This window comes from Mastigoproctus giganteus, chromosome 5 (genome assembly GCF_048544385.1).
Source record: "Mastigoproctus giganteus isolate SK-2022 chromosome 5, ASM4854438v1, whole genome shotgun sequence".
In the NCBI taxonomy this organism is placed as follows: Eukaryota; Metazoa; Arthropoda; class Arachnida; order Uropygi; family Thelyphonidae; genus Mastigoproctus; species Mastigoproctus giganteus.
Genome location: NC_143579.1, coordinates 164536044 through 164553135, shown reverse-complemented (window position 1 = coordinate 164553135; position 17092 = coordinate 164536044). Strand labels below are relative to the sequence as shown.

The following is a 17092-nucleotide window of genomic DNA, read 5'->3' as shown; positions in this document are numbered from 1 at the left end:
TTATATTTTCTAATTTTATAATTCTTTCATAATTTTTTTTTCTCCCTTCTTCTTTCTCTTCCCCCTTTTTTTTCTCCCTCCTTATAAACTATAAACTCACATAAAACTTTAAGCTTCCAACTCAGCAATTGATAATATAAATAAAAACTCATCAGTGCAAAATAGCTCAAAAATATAAATAAAATAGCTCAAATAAAAAAATAATAATAAAATAAATAAAAAAATTAACAAAAATAGATTAAAATATAAATAGAAGCTCATCAGTGTAAATTAAACTCTTAAAAACGTATTTACATATGTACATATTTAACCTATATACAATCCATTAATTTCTCAATCTTATATTTCTAATTTCATTAGCTCCCTTAGCATAATCCAAAAAAGCCTCATATCAGCCCCTATTCTAAAATAAATCACTGTGGGTATGAGTCAGAGCCAATCTTAGAGGAAAATATTTCTCTCTGTTCTGTGTAACTTATACAATTTTCCAACGCATGATCTGTATCTTTGATGTGTCACACCCACCTCAGATCATTTTCTACTCCCAGCTCCACCAACCTTTTCCTCATTCCATGCCCAGTTACTATCCTTGTAGCCATCAGACCCAAGCTCAGCCATCCATCCATTTCTCTTACTACTTTCACTCCAGGCAGGAAGGCATATGTGACATGGCCCTTGTCAGAATGGTTCCACCTTTCTTGCCAAATACAATCTATTTCTTGTTGCAATCATTTTCTCTCTCTCTTTAAATCCTGCTTCCCATATACCTTATTTTCCTCAATACAAGATTTAATCCCCAATATTTTTATCCTCTTATTTTTCTTGATTGCATACTCCATTACTCGTTTAGTCACAACCAAATCAATTGGTTCTTTTCCTGATACTACTTGTAATGCATCATTTGAAACCGTTCTACATGACCGCATCACAGCCAAAAGGGCAAATCTCTGAGCAGAAATTAGGCTCCTTTTTATATGACTATAGTCACCCTGTGCCCCCATGCCCCACATGCATAAGTCACAATGGGCACAAAAATACACTTAGAGGAGATCCAGGGATTTCACTCCCCCCCCCCCATTCTACTCTACTAACATCCTTATTTTAGGGTAAATAACCCGCACTTTTTCTTTCAACTTCTGCACGGGAAGCAAAAAGGACCTTTTATCATCCACATGTACTCCAAGGTATTTGAATAAGGGGGCTTATGCTACAGATGTTCCTAATATCTTCAAAGTGGGCCTTCTTCTTTCACTCAACCTTCCTCTGAGCAGCACCATTTTAGTCTTATCAGTAGATATCTCCATCTTATGTGTTATTACCCATCTTTCTAATTTCCCCACAGCTTTCTTCGACCTATTCTCTATTTTCCTCCTTGAATTACCTCTCACCCTTATTAATAGCTCACATCCTTCCCAATCCTGAGCCAGTAGCTCATCTATCACCACATCCCAGTATATGGGCCAATAATTGACTCTTGTGGGGATCCTCTATCCACTTCTTGTAGACTTTACCGTATCTCGTAACTACTGTTACACTCCTCTGATTAAAATAAGACTAACACACTATGGTATTGCCCAGAACATTTCACATTTTTCTCAGCCTTGCTAAAAAACTGTGCCACCACATTCTGTCAAATGCCCCATTAACGTTGGTAAATATACCAAGTACATACTTCTCTGGAGACTCTTTAACGTATGTCACAATTTTATCAATGGCATCGTTAGTAGATTTGCCCCTTCTAAAGCCATACTGTCTAGAGCTACTCATTCCACTTTTTCCATAATATTCCTTCAATCGATTCATTAATAATCTCTCCAATAACTTTGCCATTACTGGCAATAAAGCCATTGGACAGTACAAGCCTGTGTCCTTTACTAACTTATCTCGATTTTTCAACAATATCTTTGTGGGCCTCCTTCCATCTCTTCGGAAATGTCTTTTCCTTTAAACATTTATGAAATAATACCAGAAGTTCATTTCCCCTATTTCTCTCCAAACTTATTAAACACCTCAGGTAATAAACTATCATTTCCAGGAGCTTTCTTTAGTTTCATCTTCTCCAAAGCTTTTTGCAATTCTTCCTGCTCAAACTCTCTTTCCTCTTCCTGTTCGCCATCCTAACCAATATTCAAACTCCTAATTCTTCTTTGTTCCCTATTCTCAATACTTAAATGGTCTCTTGGAAACAAAGAGGAGAGCAAACACCTCACAGAGGACTCCCAATCAATAGTATACTGATCTCCTACTTGCATAGTATGGAATTCCTGTCCCACCTTCAATTTTTCAAACAATATTTTGTATGGCAACCCTTATACATCCTTGTTCATTTCCTCCTTAACATATCTCTTCCATGTTTCTCTTTTTTCATATTGTATTTTAATAGTATACTCCCTTCTGTACAGCAAGTATTGTCTTTTCAAAATCTCTGCCTCCTCTAATATTCCCCTCCTTCTTGCTCTTTGGTCACTCTTCCTCCTCCTCATATTCAGAACTGTATTCCACCAAGGTACAACTCTATGTAACCTAACTCTCTTCCTTATAGACAGACCCACAGCAACTCTCATAAATTATTTTACTCAAAATCTCACAATTTCTTTCAACCAGGCTGCAATCTAATTCATTCCTTTCTTCACATAATCTCCTATTTACAATATCCTCAAATTTTTGCCAGCATATGGAATTCACTGCAAACCCCCTCCTTAAATTCATCACTTTTTTTCTATTTTAATATCTTGAATTTCATAGCAAATACATCTATGATCACTTGTAGTCCAACTCTCTTTAACCCTCCAATTCCTAATTCTTCCCACAATCGCATAAGATACTATTGTCAAATCGATGTTCGACTCCCCTTGCGTATTATGAAAGGTAAAAGGCTGGCCTAACTCATTAACTATATTCAATCTCATAGCTTTTAAAACTTCCTCCAATTGTTCTCCTCTACCATTTGACTCCACACTATCCCATGTTACTGAGTTGACATTAGAGTCAGTGCCTATCACAATTCTTTTCCCACACAACACATTCATTACTTTATCAATATAATTGAGGTAGGGTCACAGTTCATCCCGAAACTGGCAATATATACTTTTTACAAGATACAAACTTTCTATCTCATTAACAATTTCAACACACATACCATGAGTATAACATAACTTTTCTACTTGTGTTACCACAAGATTCTTATTTCTTACTATAATAGCAGCCTGGCTGTTCCCTTTTGACTGTATAACTTTATCATCTACTTTATAATACTTTACAAGGTTCCCAACCACATATGGCTCCTGAAACAGAAGGACATCATAATTCTTTTCATCTATTTTTTGACTTAATTGTAGAGCAACACTATATGCTCTCTGCCCATTCACTTGCATTACCTTCAGCTGTCCATAATCAAATTTCCTTCTATCCATGATCAATTATATTTTTATATTGATCATAAAATTTCTTATACTCACTACAATCTTGGCTTCTTATTGAATGGCAGTAATCCTTATTTTTCTGTTTGCAATTTATGCAAATAGGATCTTCACCTTTCTTTTTGCAATCTTTATATACATGTCCTTACCTTCCACAATGTCCACATGTGGTTGCACTGACAGGCAACATTATGACAAAAACTAACCATATGACAAACACTTGAATCATTTAGGAATGAGTACAATGTCTTTCACTCGAAACAAGGTCCACTGGCAATATACTCATCCTTTTTCTACCAATAACTTTCTCAAACTTTTGGGCACTTCAAAAATTCAATTACTTCCTTCTTTTTCCAGAGGAAATTGACTCACTACCATATCTGTTTTAACCTCTTCCAATTTATATCCATACTCTTTCAAATTCTTCTCCCATATTTCTTGTATGAAATCATCTTTTTTGCAACTCTTTTATTATACCATATACAATGATTTTCATTCTTGGTTTTCATGATATTTCTATTCTAAGACCAGTCTGCTTCAATCTCTCATTATTTTTCAGTTCCTCTATATCCTTTTCTGAATCCACTTCTACTAATAATTCTCTGTCCCTTATTTTTCTTATTCTTTTCACTTTCACATTCTTTACATACGGTCTTATCTCTTTATTAACTACATCCACTACTTGTTCACTTGTCACTATATCTTCTTTATTTGCCTTAATTAAGGCCACTACAGTCTCACTATCCTTATTTTCTTTTTCTTTCTAACACAGAGACATAAGTTTCAAATTGATGTTCTTGTTCTGGGGCTAACTTTCTACAATCTCTCACTCTATTATTCATAACTCTATTTTCTATATACAGTATTATCACTTTATCCTCTAATTAATCCCACATAGAAAGCATATTATTCATAGCAGCCTTTGTTACCTTATTTGAATTGCAAAAGATAAATTTTTGTACACTGGTCCTTATCTTCCTTATTTCAAAAAATTCATCCTATAAGGCTTTATCTATCTCAATTTGATCTGAGCCCATACTATCCATTATCCTTTCTTGCCTCATCGTTAATTCTCTCCAATCTCAACACAGCTGTTCCTGAAATCTCATTTCCTCTAATTCTTCATCATCCATAGCCAGTATATCCTCTGAATTGGATGAAGACTCCTCGATCCTTCTATGTGCCATTTTAACACTAACTATAACTCTATACAGTCCTATCAATGTAAACACTTACCTTGCTGTATCCATTCAAGGGTCCAAAAATACTTCAAACTCTACACTAATATAATATAGTATATATAGTATAATACAATACGAATACTCAAAATACTAAAATAATAAAATTCTACAATAAAACAAGTCAGTCAGGAAAATCCAGTCAGTATTAATTACATAAATAATATAAATTTACCCACTAATCCCAAGGTACAATCTCAAAAGAAAGTTAAAAAAAAAAAAAAAAAAAAAATGCCGTCAACTATGTAACTCCAATATAAAAATTCCAATCCTAAATAAGCACAAAATATGCAAGTATTACCAGTATAATACCCGGGTAATTATAATCTACATCTTGAAAAATTAAAACTACACTTTAATAAATTTAAACACTAACCTGAACACACAACAACCAAATTTTTAGTCCACACAAGGGGGAGGAACACCCCTTCCCAGTCAAAGAAGTGTAGCTTAGCAGTGGCAGCCAGCCTTCTTAACAAGTACGGTTGGAAATGTTTTCACCTGTGGCCGCAGCAACCTCAAGAGAAAGTTGATGGCAGGACACTGTAGGCATCTGGCTTGCTAGCCAGGTAGCGATCTGTTCTGGTTGACATAGTCCTCAGGTGACCTTGGCCAGCTCTTCTTGTAATGGTTCCTATTTCCTGAAACTGTTTCCATAGTGGTGAGACAACACTGTGACACATTAAGCCAACATGCCATCTCCGCTTGTGACTGCCCAGCTTCAAGTCATTCAATGCCCCGCCATCTCAAAGAATCATCGAAACGAAAATGACCTGGCAGCCTGAGTACTAGAGTAGAGATGTTGTTGCAGCCTGTGTTTTTATAGGCATGAATAATATGCATAAGGCACCTCCGTAGCCAGGTGGGCAGGGGCAACAGTGCACATTTCTTGATTAGACCGGGGTTTGAGCCCGTGACCACCAAATATGGAGGATGCGGAAAAGTCAGGAAATGACCGCCGCATATCCCCCTGCAGCAATATGGCCTTAGTTGCTAATGCCCCTAAAAACCAAATAACAAACAAACAAACATTATGCATAATGTGCGGCTCTGTAAGGTGATAATTGATTTCTATTGAATTCTTGGAATTCGCATGCCAGGATCCTGTTATATATTTAACCCCAGGGGCTCATATCTGGTGAGTATGGGCTTGGCACACCCAGGGTCCTGAGCTGGATATCATCATTCTTCTCTTTCTTGGTGATTCCCTTCTTTTTCTGACTCTCTCTCTCACACAGGGTAACTCGGGAATTTTTTTTGGCTGGTGCAGCATAAGCCTCAGGCTTCCTTGCACCATATGGCTAATAATAATAATAATAATAATAATAATAATATCAAATAATCACCTTTGGTGACATTGTTCATGATTAAATATTCATGAAAAACATTTTGATCTATTAATTTTGTCGAGCAGTTTAATTAGAGAAAAATGCAAACATACTTAATCTGCTGATTCGAGAGATAGTTGCAAACATACTTAATCTGCTGATTTGAGAGATAGTTGACAGAACTGGGATAAATGGGAACTTGGGACCAGATAAACCTTCATAGAATGAGTTACCATGGTCATGCAGCTGCTTGTAAGTGGACTGTTTTCCAGCAGTTCACATCATCACCACCTGCCCTAGTGCAGAGAATGGACATTACAGAAGTGGTCAATTGTAATGTGGAATGATAAACTATGCTATACAGTCCAGGCATTAGCATTAGTTGAAGCAAATGATACAAGAAAGCAAGCTCATGCAGCATCAGCCAAAAAAAAAAAAAAAAAAAAAAACCCATTTCACCCGTCCATTCACTCAAAATGCCTGTCCTGCTCAGCCTTAAATTTATTTAATCTATCAACTTCCACACAACTAAAGGAAACTTTCTGCACATCTTTTCTACAACTGTCTTTCCTCAGTTTGAATCTATGCCTCAGGTACTTAATCTGAGCAAGAGGAAGAATCACATCAGCATTCAGCACTGCAATCTGCAGAACTTAAGCCATTCTTGGTAAGAGCACCCCTTTGTTTCCCTCATCAATTCATGTTGCCTTTCTTTGTACTCATTCTAGCAACTCTACATCCTTCCTAAAATGAGGCCTCCAGACCTGTACACAGTACTCAAGGTGTGGCCTGGCCATTGCCTTGTACAACAGGATACATCCATGACCTGCTCTGGCAGCCCATCTGCACTGCTCAGTGAACTTCATATTTCATTAGATTGATGTAGGCTTATAGAGTAGTTTTTCACCTGGAGTTTATTGCACCAGCAGTGATGTTTGGCGATTATGATTCTGTTTTACATAGTATGTACTTGGTCCACTGGTTGTTATCAATAAAACAATGAATTCATCTGTCTGTTGTGATGTTCTGAACAATTATGTGGCACTTCTTTGGTGAGCTGGCCCATATTTGTATCAGAATGACAATGTTCCATGCTGCATAGCTTCATTGATTCCATGATTCCATAGCTCGATTCCATGATTCCATAGCTTGAAACAGTGGTTTGAGGGAAATAATGCAGTGAAACATTCCAGCACAGAGTCTAGATATGAATATAGTTGAAAACGTTGGGATATTTTTCAGTAATTGAGATGATCCACAATAAGATGTCTTAGTTTAAACAGTGAACCAGTTGTGAAACCTTCAAGGAGGAAACAAGCAAGATTCCAGTCTTCACATTAGGGCTCTTGGGAGTCATATCCAATGTTAAAATTTTTTGCCTTACCAGATTTTTTTCATTTAGTGTCCAAAAAGCTGTTGAAGGATGGTGTGTGTGTATATGTTGATGGTGTGTATATAAATATATATTTTACTATAGGTTTTTTATCCTTTTTTTTTTTTTTTTTCTTACCGTGAGTTATTGTGACTTACCAGTGAAATATGTAGCAAATAAAAAGGCTGGATGATGGCAATTGTTTTCATAAATTGAATAAGCATTTCTTAAGTGAGAAGTGCAAAGTCACTTTGATTATTGATAATAGTTCTGCACATTGAAAAGTGGAGAACCTGCATTCTATCAATTTAATCTATTTTCTACCTAATACTATAAGCATATTGTCTGTGTGACCTGAGTATAATTAACAATCTGGAATTTCAGTATCAGATATTAGAAATCTATGTGTAATGTTGACTCAAACGAGGGTTTTCAAGCTTTCATAATTTTTAAATCCCTTAATTTATTATGAGCTGCCTGGAAATTTGTTACAGGGAAAACTAATTAAAGTGTTTTTGTCACTCTGGATTCTCTTTACCACCAGCATCTGATACCTTTCTGGGCAAATAAGGGTATGAGAAGAAATTGAGATTGACCACAGTGTTGGTGATGAAGTGTTGCCCATTGCAACACTTTGGATGTTCTCTGAACATTAATAATGTTCTCTGAACATTAATAAATGTGTGCCATTTTCTGGTGAAAATATGCATGAAATGATGGATAATTTGGAACAATCTGTGGCAAATAAAAGTATTTGCTGTTCAGAAAAAAAATTTGATTTTTTTTTTATTGTATTATTAATGTCACTCATATTAGCATTAGTATTAGTAGAGGCATATGATGCAAGAAAGCAATCTTACACAGCATCAGCCAAAAAAACACCCACTTCCCATTTCACCCATCCATTTGCTCCAAACATTTGTCTAGTTCTTCCTTGAATTTATTTAAGCTATCAACTTCCACAATGACAAATGGAAGTTTGTTCCAACAGTCAACCACTTGCCGGCTAAAGGCAAATTTCTGCACATCCGTTCTACAACTGGCTTTCCTCAATTTGATTTATGTCCCTTCAGGTGCATAACCTGAACAAAAGGAAGAATCCCATCAGCATTGAGCTTGCTCAAACCATTCAAGGCCTTATACACCTCAGTCGGATCACCTCGCAGTTGCCTAGTCTCCAGATGCTGCAGTTTGCAGAACTTAAGCCTTTCTTGATAAGAGCAACCTTTTGTTCCCCTCACCAGTTTCATTGCCCTTCTCTGTACTCGTTCCAGCAGCTCCACATCCTTCTTAAAATGAGGCCTCTAGACCTGTATGCAGTACTCAAGATGTGGCCTGACCATTACCTAATACAAAGGGATAATCACATCCTTATCCCTGCTATAAAAATTCCTGTATATTGACAAGGCTTCATGAGCTGCTCTGGTAGCCTATGTGCACTGCTCAGAAAACTTCATATCTGACTGTGCAATTACACCCAGGTCTTTTTCATTCTCCCTTACCCTGAGTGGAGTATGGCACAGTTGGTATGTTACTCTTGGGTTACTGCTACCCATATGCAGTACTTTACATTTGTCAATGTTAAATTTCAGTTGCCACCTCTCAGCCCATCTGCCCAACTTTTTTAGATCCTGTTGCAGTAGCATACTGTCATAAACAACTCTGCCAATCTCGTATTATCTTCAAACTTCGACATTAAGCCTGATATACTTTCATCAATATCATTGATAAATATAGAAAACAACAAGCCCAACACTGAACCGTGGGGGACTCTACTAATAACATTAGTCCATGAAGAGCAGGTATCCACTGATTACCACTCTGTCTTTTCTTACTCAACCATCCTTTTATCCATAGCAGCAACTTGCCCTTAATGCCATACTGCACAAATTTGTACAATAGTCTTCCATGTGAACATAGAGTACTAGACTGAGAATGTTCAGCTCCAGGAGCCGATAAATTTTTGGATAATTTTGCTGTTTTATTGGCATTATTGTCATATTAAATTGTACTCTATAATTAGCTTTATAGTCCTAGTAATGCTTGTTATTTTATTTTTCATTTAGCTAGAGATTTTAGAGATAATGCATTCAACTGTCATATTGTGAGAATAAGGGTGCCTACCCAGTCACTGATGAGGAGATAATACCTCCAAAATTGTACCATCTTGGTGGTGATGGCATTCAATTGAGAAATTTAGAGTGCAAGTTTAGGCAACTCAATATGAAGGATTTCACAATATGAGATACTGTAAGAATGTCTTTGTTATTTTGAACATTGACCAGTCCATCTAAGAAGACTGCCTTCTTGTAGGACTGCCTTTTCTTCTTCTTGTTGAGTTTTAGGTTCATCAATGACTCAGACCATTGGAGAAGGGGAATATTACACCCTCTGCCTGAGATTAGCCAACTACTAACTACAATTGAAGAAGCCTTTAGACCAAAGGACTCAAACTCAGGCCTCTCCAAATGAGTGAGAGGTGGCAAAACAACTGTACTATCACAGAGGACTTCTCTTCTAGGATTAGCCACGAAATTGTGATAATCACTTGATACCAACTGATGCACTCTCGGGGATCATAGGTTTGGACCCCCCCCACATGTAAAGTAGCAAAAAATTGTATAAATAACAATATTTATTATGAATAATTTAAAACTTATTTATTATCTTGCAGGTTTATTAAGGGCTTTATTTACAGAAATCAACCTGAAAATGAGGAAAATAAATATGTAAGTTACTAATTTGATTTAACTTTATAAAACGGTTTAATGATTATGTTGACATTAGTTACCGTCTTATACTGTTGTCTTGTTACAATAGAATCTCATGCTTATAAAATTAACATATCTGATCCTGCCAACACATTCACAGTTTTATCCATGTAATTTAGTGCCTACATAGTGAAGTCAGTAATGCATTCCACTTGTAAGTAGAAATGATTACAGAATGAATTGTATCGGTTGCTCGAGGTGTTTCACTCAATTTCAGATAAAGCAGTAAGGTTTTTCACTCTGAAATTTCAGTTTACCCAATAAAATAGGCAAAACTTCTTATTAAAACAATATAATAAAGGAAAGCACTTTTTTCTGCATTTCAGTAAAACAGTATAATGCAATGAGAGTTTACAGAAAGAGTTTTTTCTTTACAGAAACCTTAGAAAAGATTCAACATAAATACATATTTATGTTGAATCTTTTGCTGATTATCTTTGGTAGAACTTGTATATGGCTGAAGATTTCAGCCCTATACAAGTTCTGATCTTCAGCAAGATGCAATGATCTTGCTGAAGATCAGCATGATCATTGCTTTATGCTGATCTGCAAAGGGAGTGGGGTGTTTCTGTGATTAGTGTCAGGATTTGAAAAGGTTACCAATGTATTAGGATTATGTGCGAGCCTGCTAATGTCTGGATCCAAGAGGTATGGTCATTTTCCAAATTTGGATGGCCCCAGGTGCCAAGTGTTCCATGGCCAAGCGATCTCAGTGCTTTTAACAAAGCAAACTTTCTAAAGAGTTTTTGCCAAATACAGATTCTGTTTTGTTGTGAATACTGTTTTCCTCGTTTTCTGCTGCAGTAGCTCTTTTGCTTTGCTCTACAAGAAGTAGGCAAAGGCTCAGAAAGGAAAGACACCTTTCTTTTTCTTTTATTAACAACAAACTAACAGCTGCTTAATACCATTGCCTCCTGCCTCCCCATGGTGAGGCCAGGGTGATAATGATAGTGGTAAAGAGGCCAAAAGGAGCCATCATGGATCCTAACAATTTTCCACCCTTACAGCTCTCAACCTCAAGACCAAAATCCCCTCATGATAACGACTCTAGTCAACCTAAAAGGCTTTGAAGAGAAGCTCCGGTGTCCTGACATACCTAACTCTCTGGTTATGCACTCTCGGTCCATCCAGCCTCTGGGAAAGTTATTGCCATTTATGATCCAGAAACATTTGTAATCTATTGCTTGGTGAAGAGACTACAATCTGGAGACCTCCTGGTTGAAACAGCCACCTCCAAACATTCTGAGTAGCTATTAAAGACAATATTTGGTGGGTTGCCAGTATCTGTTATTCCCTGCAATACCTTAAATTCATCAAAAGGCATCATCACAGAATGGGATCTTCTTACAGTGTCTGAGAATGAATTAGTTGAGGAACTTAGGAATTGAAAGGTAATCAGTGTGAGATGAATAATGACTAAAAAAGATGGAAATCTCATACCAACTTGATCCATCATTTTAACTTTCAGCACTCCTGATTTGCCATCTGCAGTAAAAGCTGTCTATTTAAACTGCCGAATTCACTCTTACATTCCAAATCCTTTTCATTGTTTTAAATGCCAGAAATATGGCCATTCTCAGCAGCAATGCAGAGGTGATGCCATCTGTCCTATTTGTGGATCAGAGGATCATACACAAGCAAATTGTTCAGCCTCAACTCCCATTTGCCCCAACTGCAAAGGAAGCCACCCTGACTTCTCTAAAACTTTTGAAATTTGTAAAACTGGAAAAAAAAATCCAAAAGTACAAAATTGAACATAAAGTCACATATCCTGAGGCACGCAGACAGATTATGTTGACCATGCCCAGTTGATCTCATGTATCTCACAACCGAAGCTTGCTTGCAACTGCAGTTCAAACAGATGTATCAAAACTGCCCAACACCTCACTAGCTAGCTGGATTAAAGCATTTGGATCCTGGAGTCACAGAATCTTCTACCAGATAATCTGTATGACTTTCAGAAAAACAGATCAACCCCAGATGTGCTTATCAAAGCTGAATCTCATATCTGCAATGCCTTTGTCATGAAACAACATCTAGTCATGGTCAACCTAGACCTTGAAAAGGCATTTGACACTACATGGCATCAAAGTATTATCATTATGGACCTTTACCATCTGGGACTGAGTGACTATTTTCCAGAAATAATTCAAAATTTCCTGCAATTGCATTCCTTTCCGGTCTGATATAAAACATACTCTCTGCATCTCACATTCAGGAAGAAGGAATCCTGCAGGGATTGATACTTAGTTCAACACTATTTGCAATCTGAGCTAACAGCATGATGAGATATCCCAAAAACTGTTGAAACTTATCTGTATTCAGACAACCTTACCATTTCCTGTCAGTCTCAAAGTATGAATACCATCAAACGGCAGCTCCAGCTTGCCGTAAACAAAATAGAATCGTGGACGTCACAGAATGATTATCGACTATCATAAAAAGAAATGCATTGCCATTCACTTTTGCAAACAACGGGCTCTCCATCCTGATCTTGAACTACAAATAAATAATATTCCCACCCCCACTTGTTAATACCATTAGATTTCTTAGACTGATATTAGACAGTAAACTAAATTTTCAAGCTCACATCACTCATTTAAAAACTACTTGTATAAAGCATTTGAATATACGATTGGTCTTGTCCATGTCATGGGGAGCTGATTGGTATACTTTACTTCATCTGTATAGAGCTTTAATCTGTTCATGCTTAGATTATGGTTTTACAGTGTGTGTGTCTGACTCTGCCAGGAGCACTACTATATAACAGCTAAATGTCATCCAGCACAGTGCTAGGGACTGAGCTAGAAACCTTCAGGACTGCTCCATCTAAAGTCTTTATATTGAAGCACTTGATCCCCTACTACACCTTCATAGAAAAACACTATGCTGCTAAGATCCTGAGTCTTTCGTCACACCCCATTTGGGAGTATCTTTATAATAATCGGTGGGATTCCTTTTTTTTTTTTTTTTTTTTTTTTTTTATGGAAACCCCAAACACGAAAGGTATCAAAACCTATAGTACTTAGTACCGTACATGGGTTGAAAGAGAAGTATGGGGGGAATGAGAGTAAGCCAGATTAAAATCGACCTACCTCACTCTGGATCAAAGAACTTGTCCAGAGTTGGAATGTTGATTTAAATGATATTTTTCAAAACACAACCACACCTGTTTCTCCTTGGAATTATGTCTCTGCCTCTCACAATATACATTTTCTCCACTGGGGAAGAATATCATACTTCCCTGCAATATCAGGCAGGTTGCACTTGGCTCACACTACTCTGAGCTCCCATGCCTGTAACATCTATTTAGCACTTTGTAAGATTATTGAGCTTTCCATCTCACCTGCCATAATTTACACTGGCTCCCTCAGTGCTGTCTCTGCCATAAGAAAGAATTTCTCATCCTACATTGAAATATATTCATTCCAGCTATTCTCCTGTAACATGTACAATCAGTCTGTCAGTTTTTTTCTGGATCCCAGGCCATTTTGCCATTCTGGGAAATGAAAGTGCTGACTTTGCCACTAAACATCCTCAGCCTGTGCTCTCAAAAAAATCCTCAGGTTCCCCACAGTGACTATAAGTCTGTCATACAAAAAGCGTGCCACGATAAATGGTCACAGATCTGGAAAAGTAACACCAACAATAAGCTTTACCAGATAGAACAAGATCCAAAGCTGAGGCTCTCTGGCTTCCGACGAAACAGACGAGAGGAAGTGGTATTAGCAAGACTCAGAATTGGACACACTCATCATTCTCATCTGTTCCTGTTATTGGGAGAAAACCCACCTCGGTGCTCATCCTGTAACAGACAACTTATGGTCCATCATTTTCTGGTTGATTGTCCCTTACATTCAACTATCCAAACACTTTTCAGTCATTCTCCCCGTTGAGCCTCTCACATAATTTATCTCACTTCTTAGGAAAAAGCAAATACAGAAAAACTTTTGATATATTAAAAACATATTGACCTGTACAGGAGCATATAATTTAACATCACTAACAATATGCTGCTTGTAAATAAACTGTGAACAGACACAGTTTGGCCTTAGAAGCCCTTGTGTCGTTAAACAAAACACCAACAATAACAACCAGATTTGGATTGGGAGGATTGAACCCAATTGCAGGGACTGATTAAAAGTTGTTGGGTGATGCAGTCTTCCAGGTTTAAGAAGATCATTGTTGATAGAAGGTGTAGTACTAGGAGGATATGCCAGGGCTCGCTCCTCATACCAGATGTTGGGTACCTGTCCACCCTTAAGAAGGTTAAGGGATGTGTGGAAAGTTGGGGGTTTCTGTTAGTAATGTCTGATTGTTTTTTTTTTTTTTTTTTTTTTTTTTTTTAGGACGATCTGATTTCATATAAGAGATGGTTTGACTCAGAATCATTTTTGAAGAAAGAAAGCCAGTCAGACCAAATTGTTTAACTGCCAGTTTTGCAGATGACAACAGCAGTTAAGTGGGTAACATTGAATGAAGTGTGGTTGTTTATATTCCCTCCTGTGCTGATATGCATCTGTAGTGAGGATTTGTATGAGGTCTGGTCAAAACTTTCTTAGACTTTATTTATTACAAAAAAGAAAGTTTGAAAATAGAAGACCAAAATGATGAGTGAATGCAGAAGAGGGATCTGGTTCAAGTTGCTTCCTGCTCCACCAAATGACACAGCTTTTGGATGACAAAATGACTCATGAGGAATGACACAACTTTTGAATAGCATGGAAATAACTCTTGAGTAGTCAACTGGAGTGATAAACTGACTACCCAATTAGCCCACTGTTGGACCTGATGGATTCCTGTTGTTTATTATAAAAGTTTGTAGCCCTTATGTAGTCAAATTACTATTGCATATATTTAATCAGATTCTCATGTCTGTTATTTTACCTACAATATGGAATTATTATGTTCTGTCTACTATATAAAACCCATCCCAAAGATAAATAATGCCAAATATCCAAAAGATTTGATAGCAGTGTCCATAAGTTATTCCCTTCTAAAAATTTTTGAAAAATTTATTCAGCATACCAGAGGAACTCTGTTGTTGGCCACAGACCTGTTTGCCTACCCGCAGTCATCCAAAAAACAGCAATGATAAAAAAAACCTGCTCAATACTCTTCTAAGGATGCAAGAAACTCTCGATAGCAAAGCCCAAATGAACAGTCTTTTGTGATGGTTAATCAGCCTATGACAGATTATCCATTCTTGTCCTGATCTTCGTGTTCAGTCACACACATTTTGCTCCATGTATGATTACTTATTTCTATGGATATATGCAGTGATAAATTTAAAGTTAGTTGATGCTTGGTTATTTTCATCATGAGGAATCTGTGGGTGAGATAGGGTTTTCTGTTCTGGATTACGTAGCTTTTTTCATGACAACCCCAGGTGCCAAGCAATTTTCCTTTTCTGATTATCATTTTCCTTTTTTTTCTCCTTTAAATATGTAATACCTGTAATTTCTTTTGTATAATTATTTGTATAGCTCTGTATATTTTTGTATCTGTATAATTCTGTACATTTTTGTATCTGTACAATTTTGTACATTTGTGTATCTGTACAATTTTGTACATTTGTGTATCTGTATAATTCTGTACATTTGTGTATAATTTTGTATATTTTGTATCTGTGTAATTCTGTAAATTTTCTGTATAATTTCTTTTGTTGTAAACAGTTTGTATAACTATTTGTTTAAGGTTGTATAATTTTCTGTATAATTCCTTTTCTTGAAAACAGTTCAGTGGTTAATTATTTCAGGTTATCTATCTCTAAATGGTTCCCCTGTTTTTAAAGAAAATCTAACGCTAAACAAAATTACCTTCAAATTGAATTCCTAATTTAACCTGAAATGGTTTCTTTCATGTTTACTTTTGTTTTTCTACCTACAGGAATGTCATCTATCACCACAGTGAAACACAGCAGAGTTTAACTGACATTCCAGATGTTGCCATTCATCAGGCACATATACTGTACTATGTGTTTTGGAATGCTCTAATATAAAATGCTTCCCTCTAGAGCCTGTGAATATGGTGCATATCTGATGCTGAAAGATGTTTGTACTGGGGAAATGCCACCTGTAATCTTCTTCAGAGACTTGTAGGATAGAATCTGAGGCTGTAGGATAGAATCTGATATTCTGTGAAATGAACACCAGAATAATAGAAATCATATTATTCTGGGTGCTTCAGTACTGACATGATATCATTCATATTACATCTCAAGACATTTGATTTCTGATTTATCTTCATTCCTTCAAAGTTAAGCAGTAAGAAGCATTATATTTCAGTTTAGTTCACCAGGGTTAGACTATCCCAGTTGGTTATGCAACAATTGCCTCCTGGACCAGTAGCATTTTTAGCATGTTACCTACCATTGCAAAAAAAAACAAAAAGGGCCAAAATTGTTTGTAGCCACCAGGGCTAACGCAGCACATCCCTGAGTCTTACACTCCAGGAGTGGAGCAAAGATATGTTTCCTAATGAGAATGTCTTGCAAACTACATGCCACCACCAATGACCAGTTTTCCATCTTCATTTCAGTATGTACAGATGGGTCAAAGAGCAAAAACTAAGATTAACTGTGGCTTTCCCTGATATAACTTTATCAAAAAAACTAACAACAGAATGCATCATATATATACTGCTGAATTAACAGCAGTAAGTTCAGCTCTGGAACATATAAAATCAAAAAATAGCCTAAAAAATATACTCCCACCCAAAAGTTTGAAATCATATTTCATTTATCTTAATTTTCATAATTTTTATTAAAATAGTACCGCATTGTTTTTCAATTTTCATTAAAATATTTTCTATTATATATAAAAATCAAAAACTGAAATATTTAAGAAATATTATAGTTTTTGGACTCTTCAGCACTGGACAGTTGAAGAGCGAAAAAGCATATTGTGAATGGATGAATCCTAATTTGAAATTTTTGGATCCATGCGTAGAATTTATATGAGAT

At 36.5% G+C, this 17092-nt stretch overlaps 1 protein-coding gene across 4 annotated transcripts in view; it reads left to right on the top strand.

Moving 5' to 3' along the window:
• Positions 1-17092, top strand: part of Myo61F (unconventional myosin 61F) — a 748935-nt gene that overhangs the window by 619576 nt on the left and 112267 nt on the right. For all 4 annotated transcript variants that reach the window (XR_016546978.1, XM_090374260.1, XM_090374259.1 and 1 more), the window contains exon 23: positions 10032-10086. Coding sequence is in view for 3 of the 4 variants with exons in the window: in XM_090374260.1 (XP_090230386.1) it covers positions 10032-10086 (55 nt within the window). In the remaining variant the exon portion in view is untranslated. The remainder of the gene's footprint in view (positions 1-10031; positions 10087-17092) is intronic.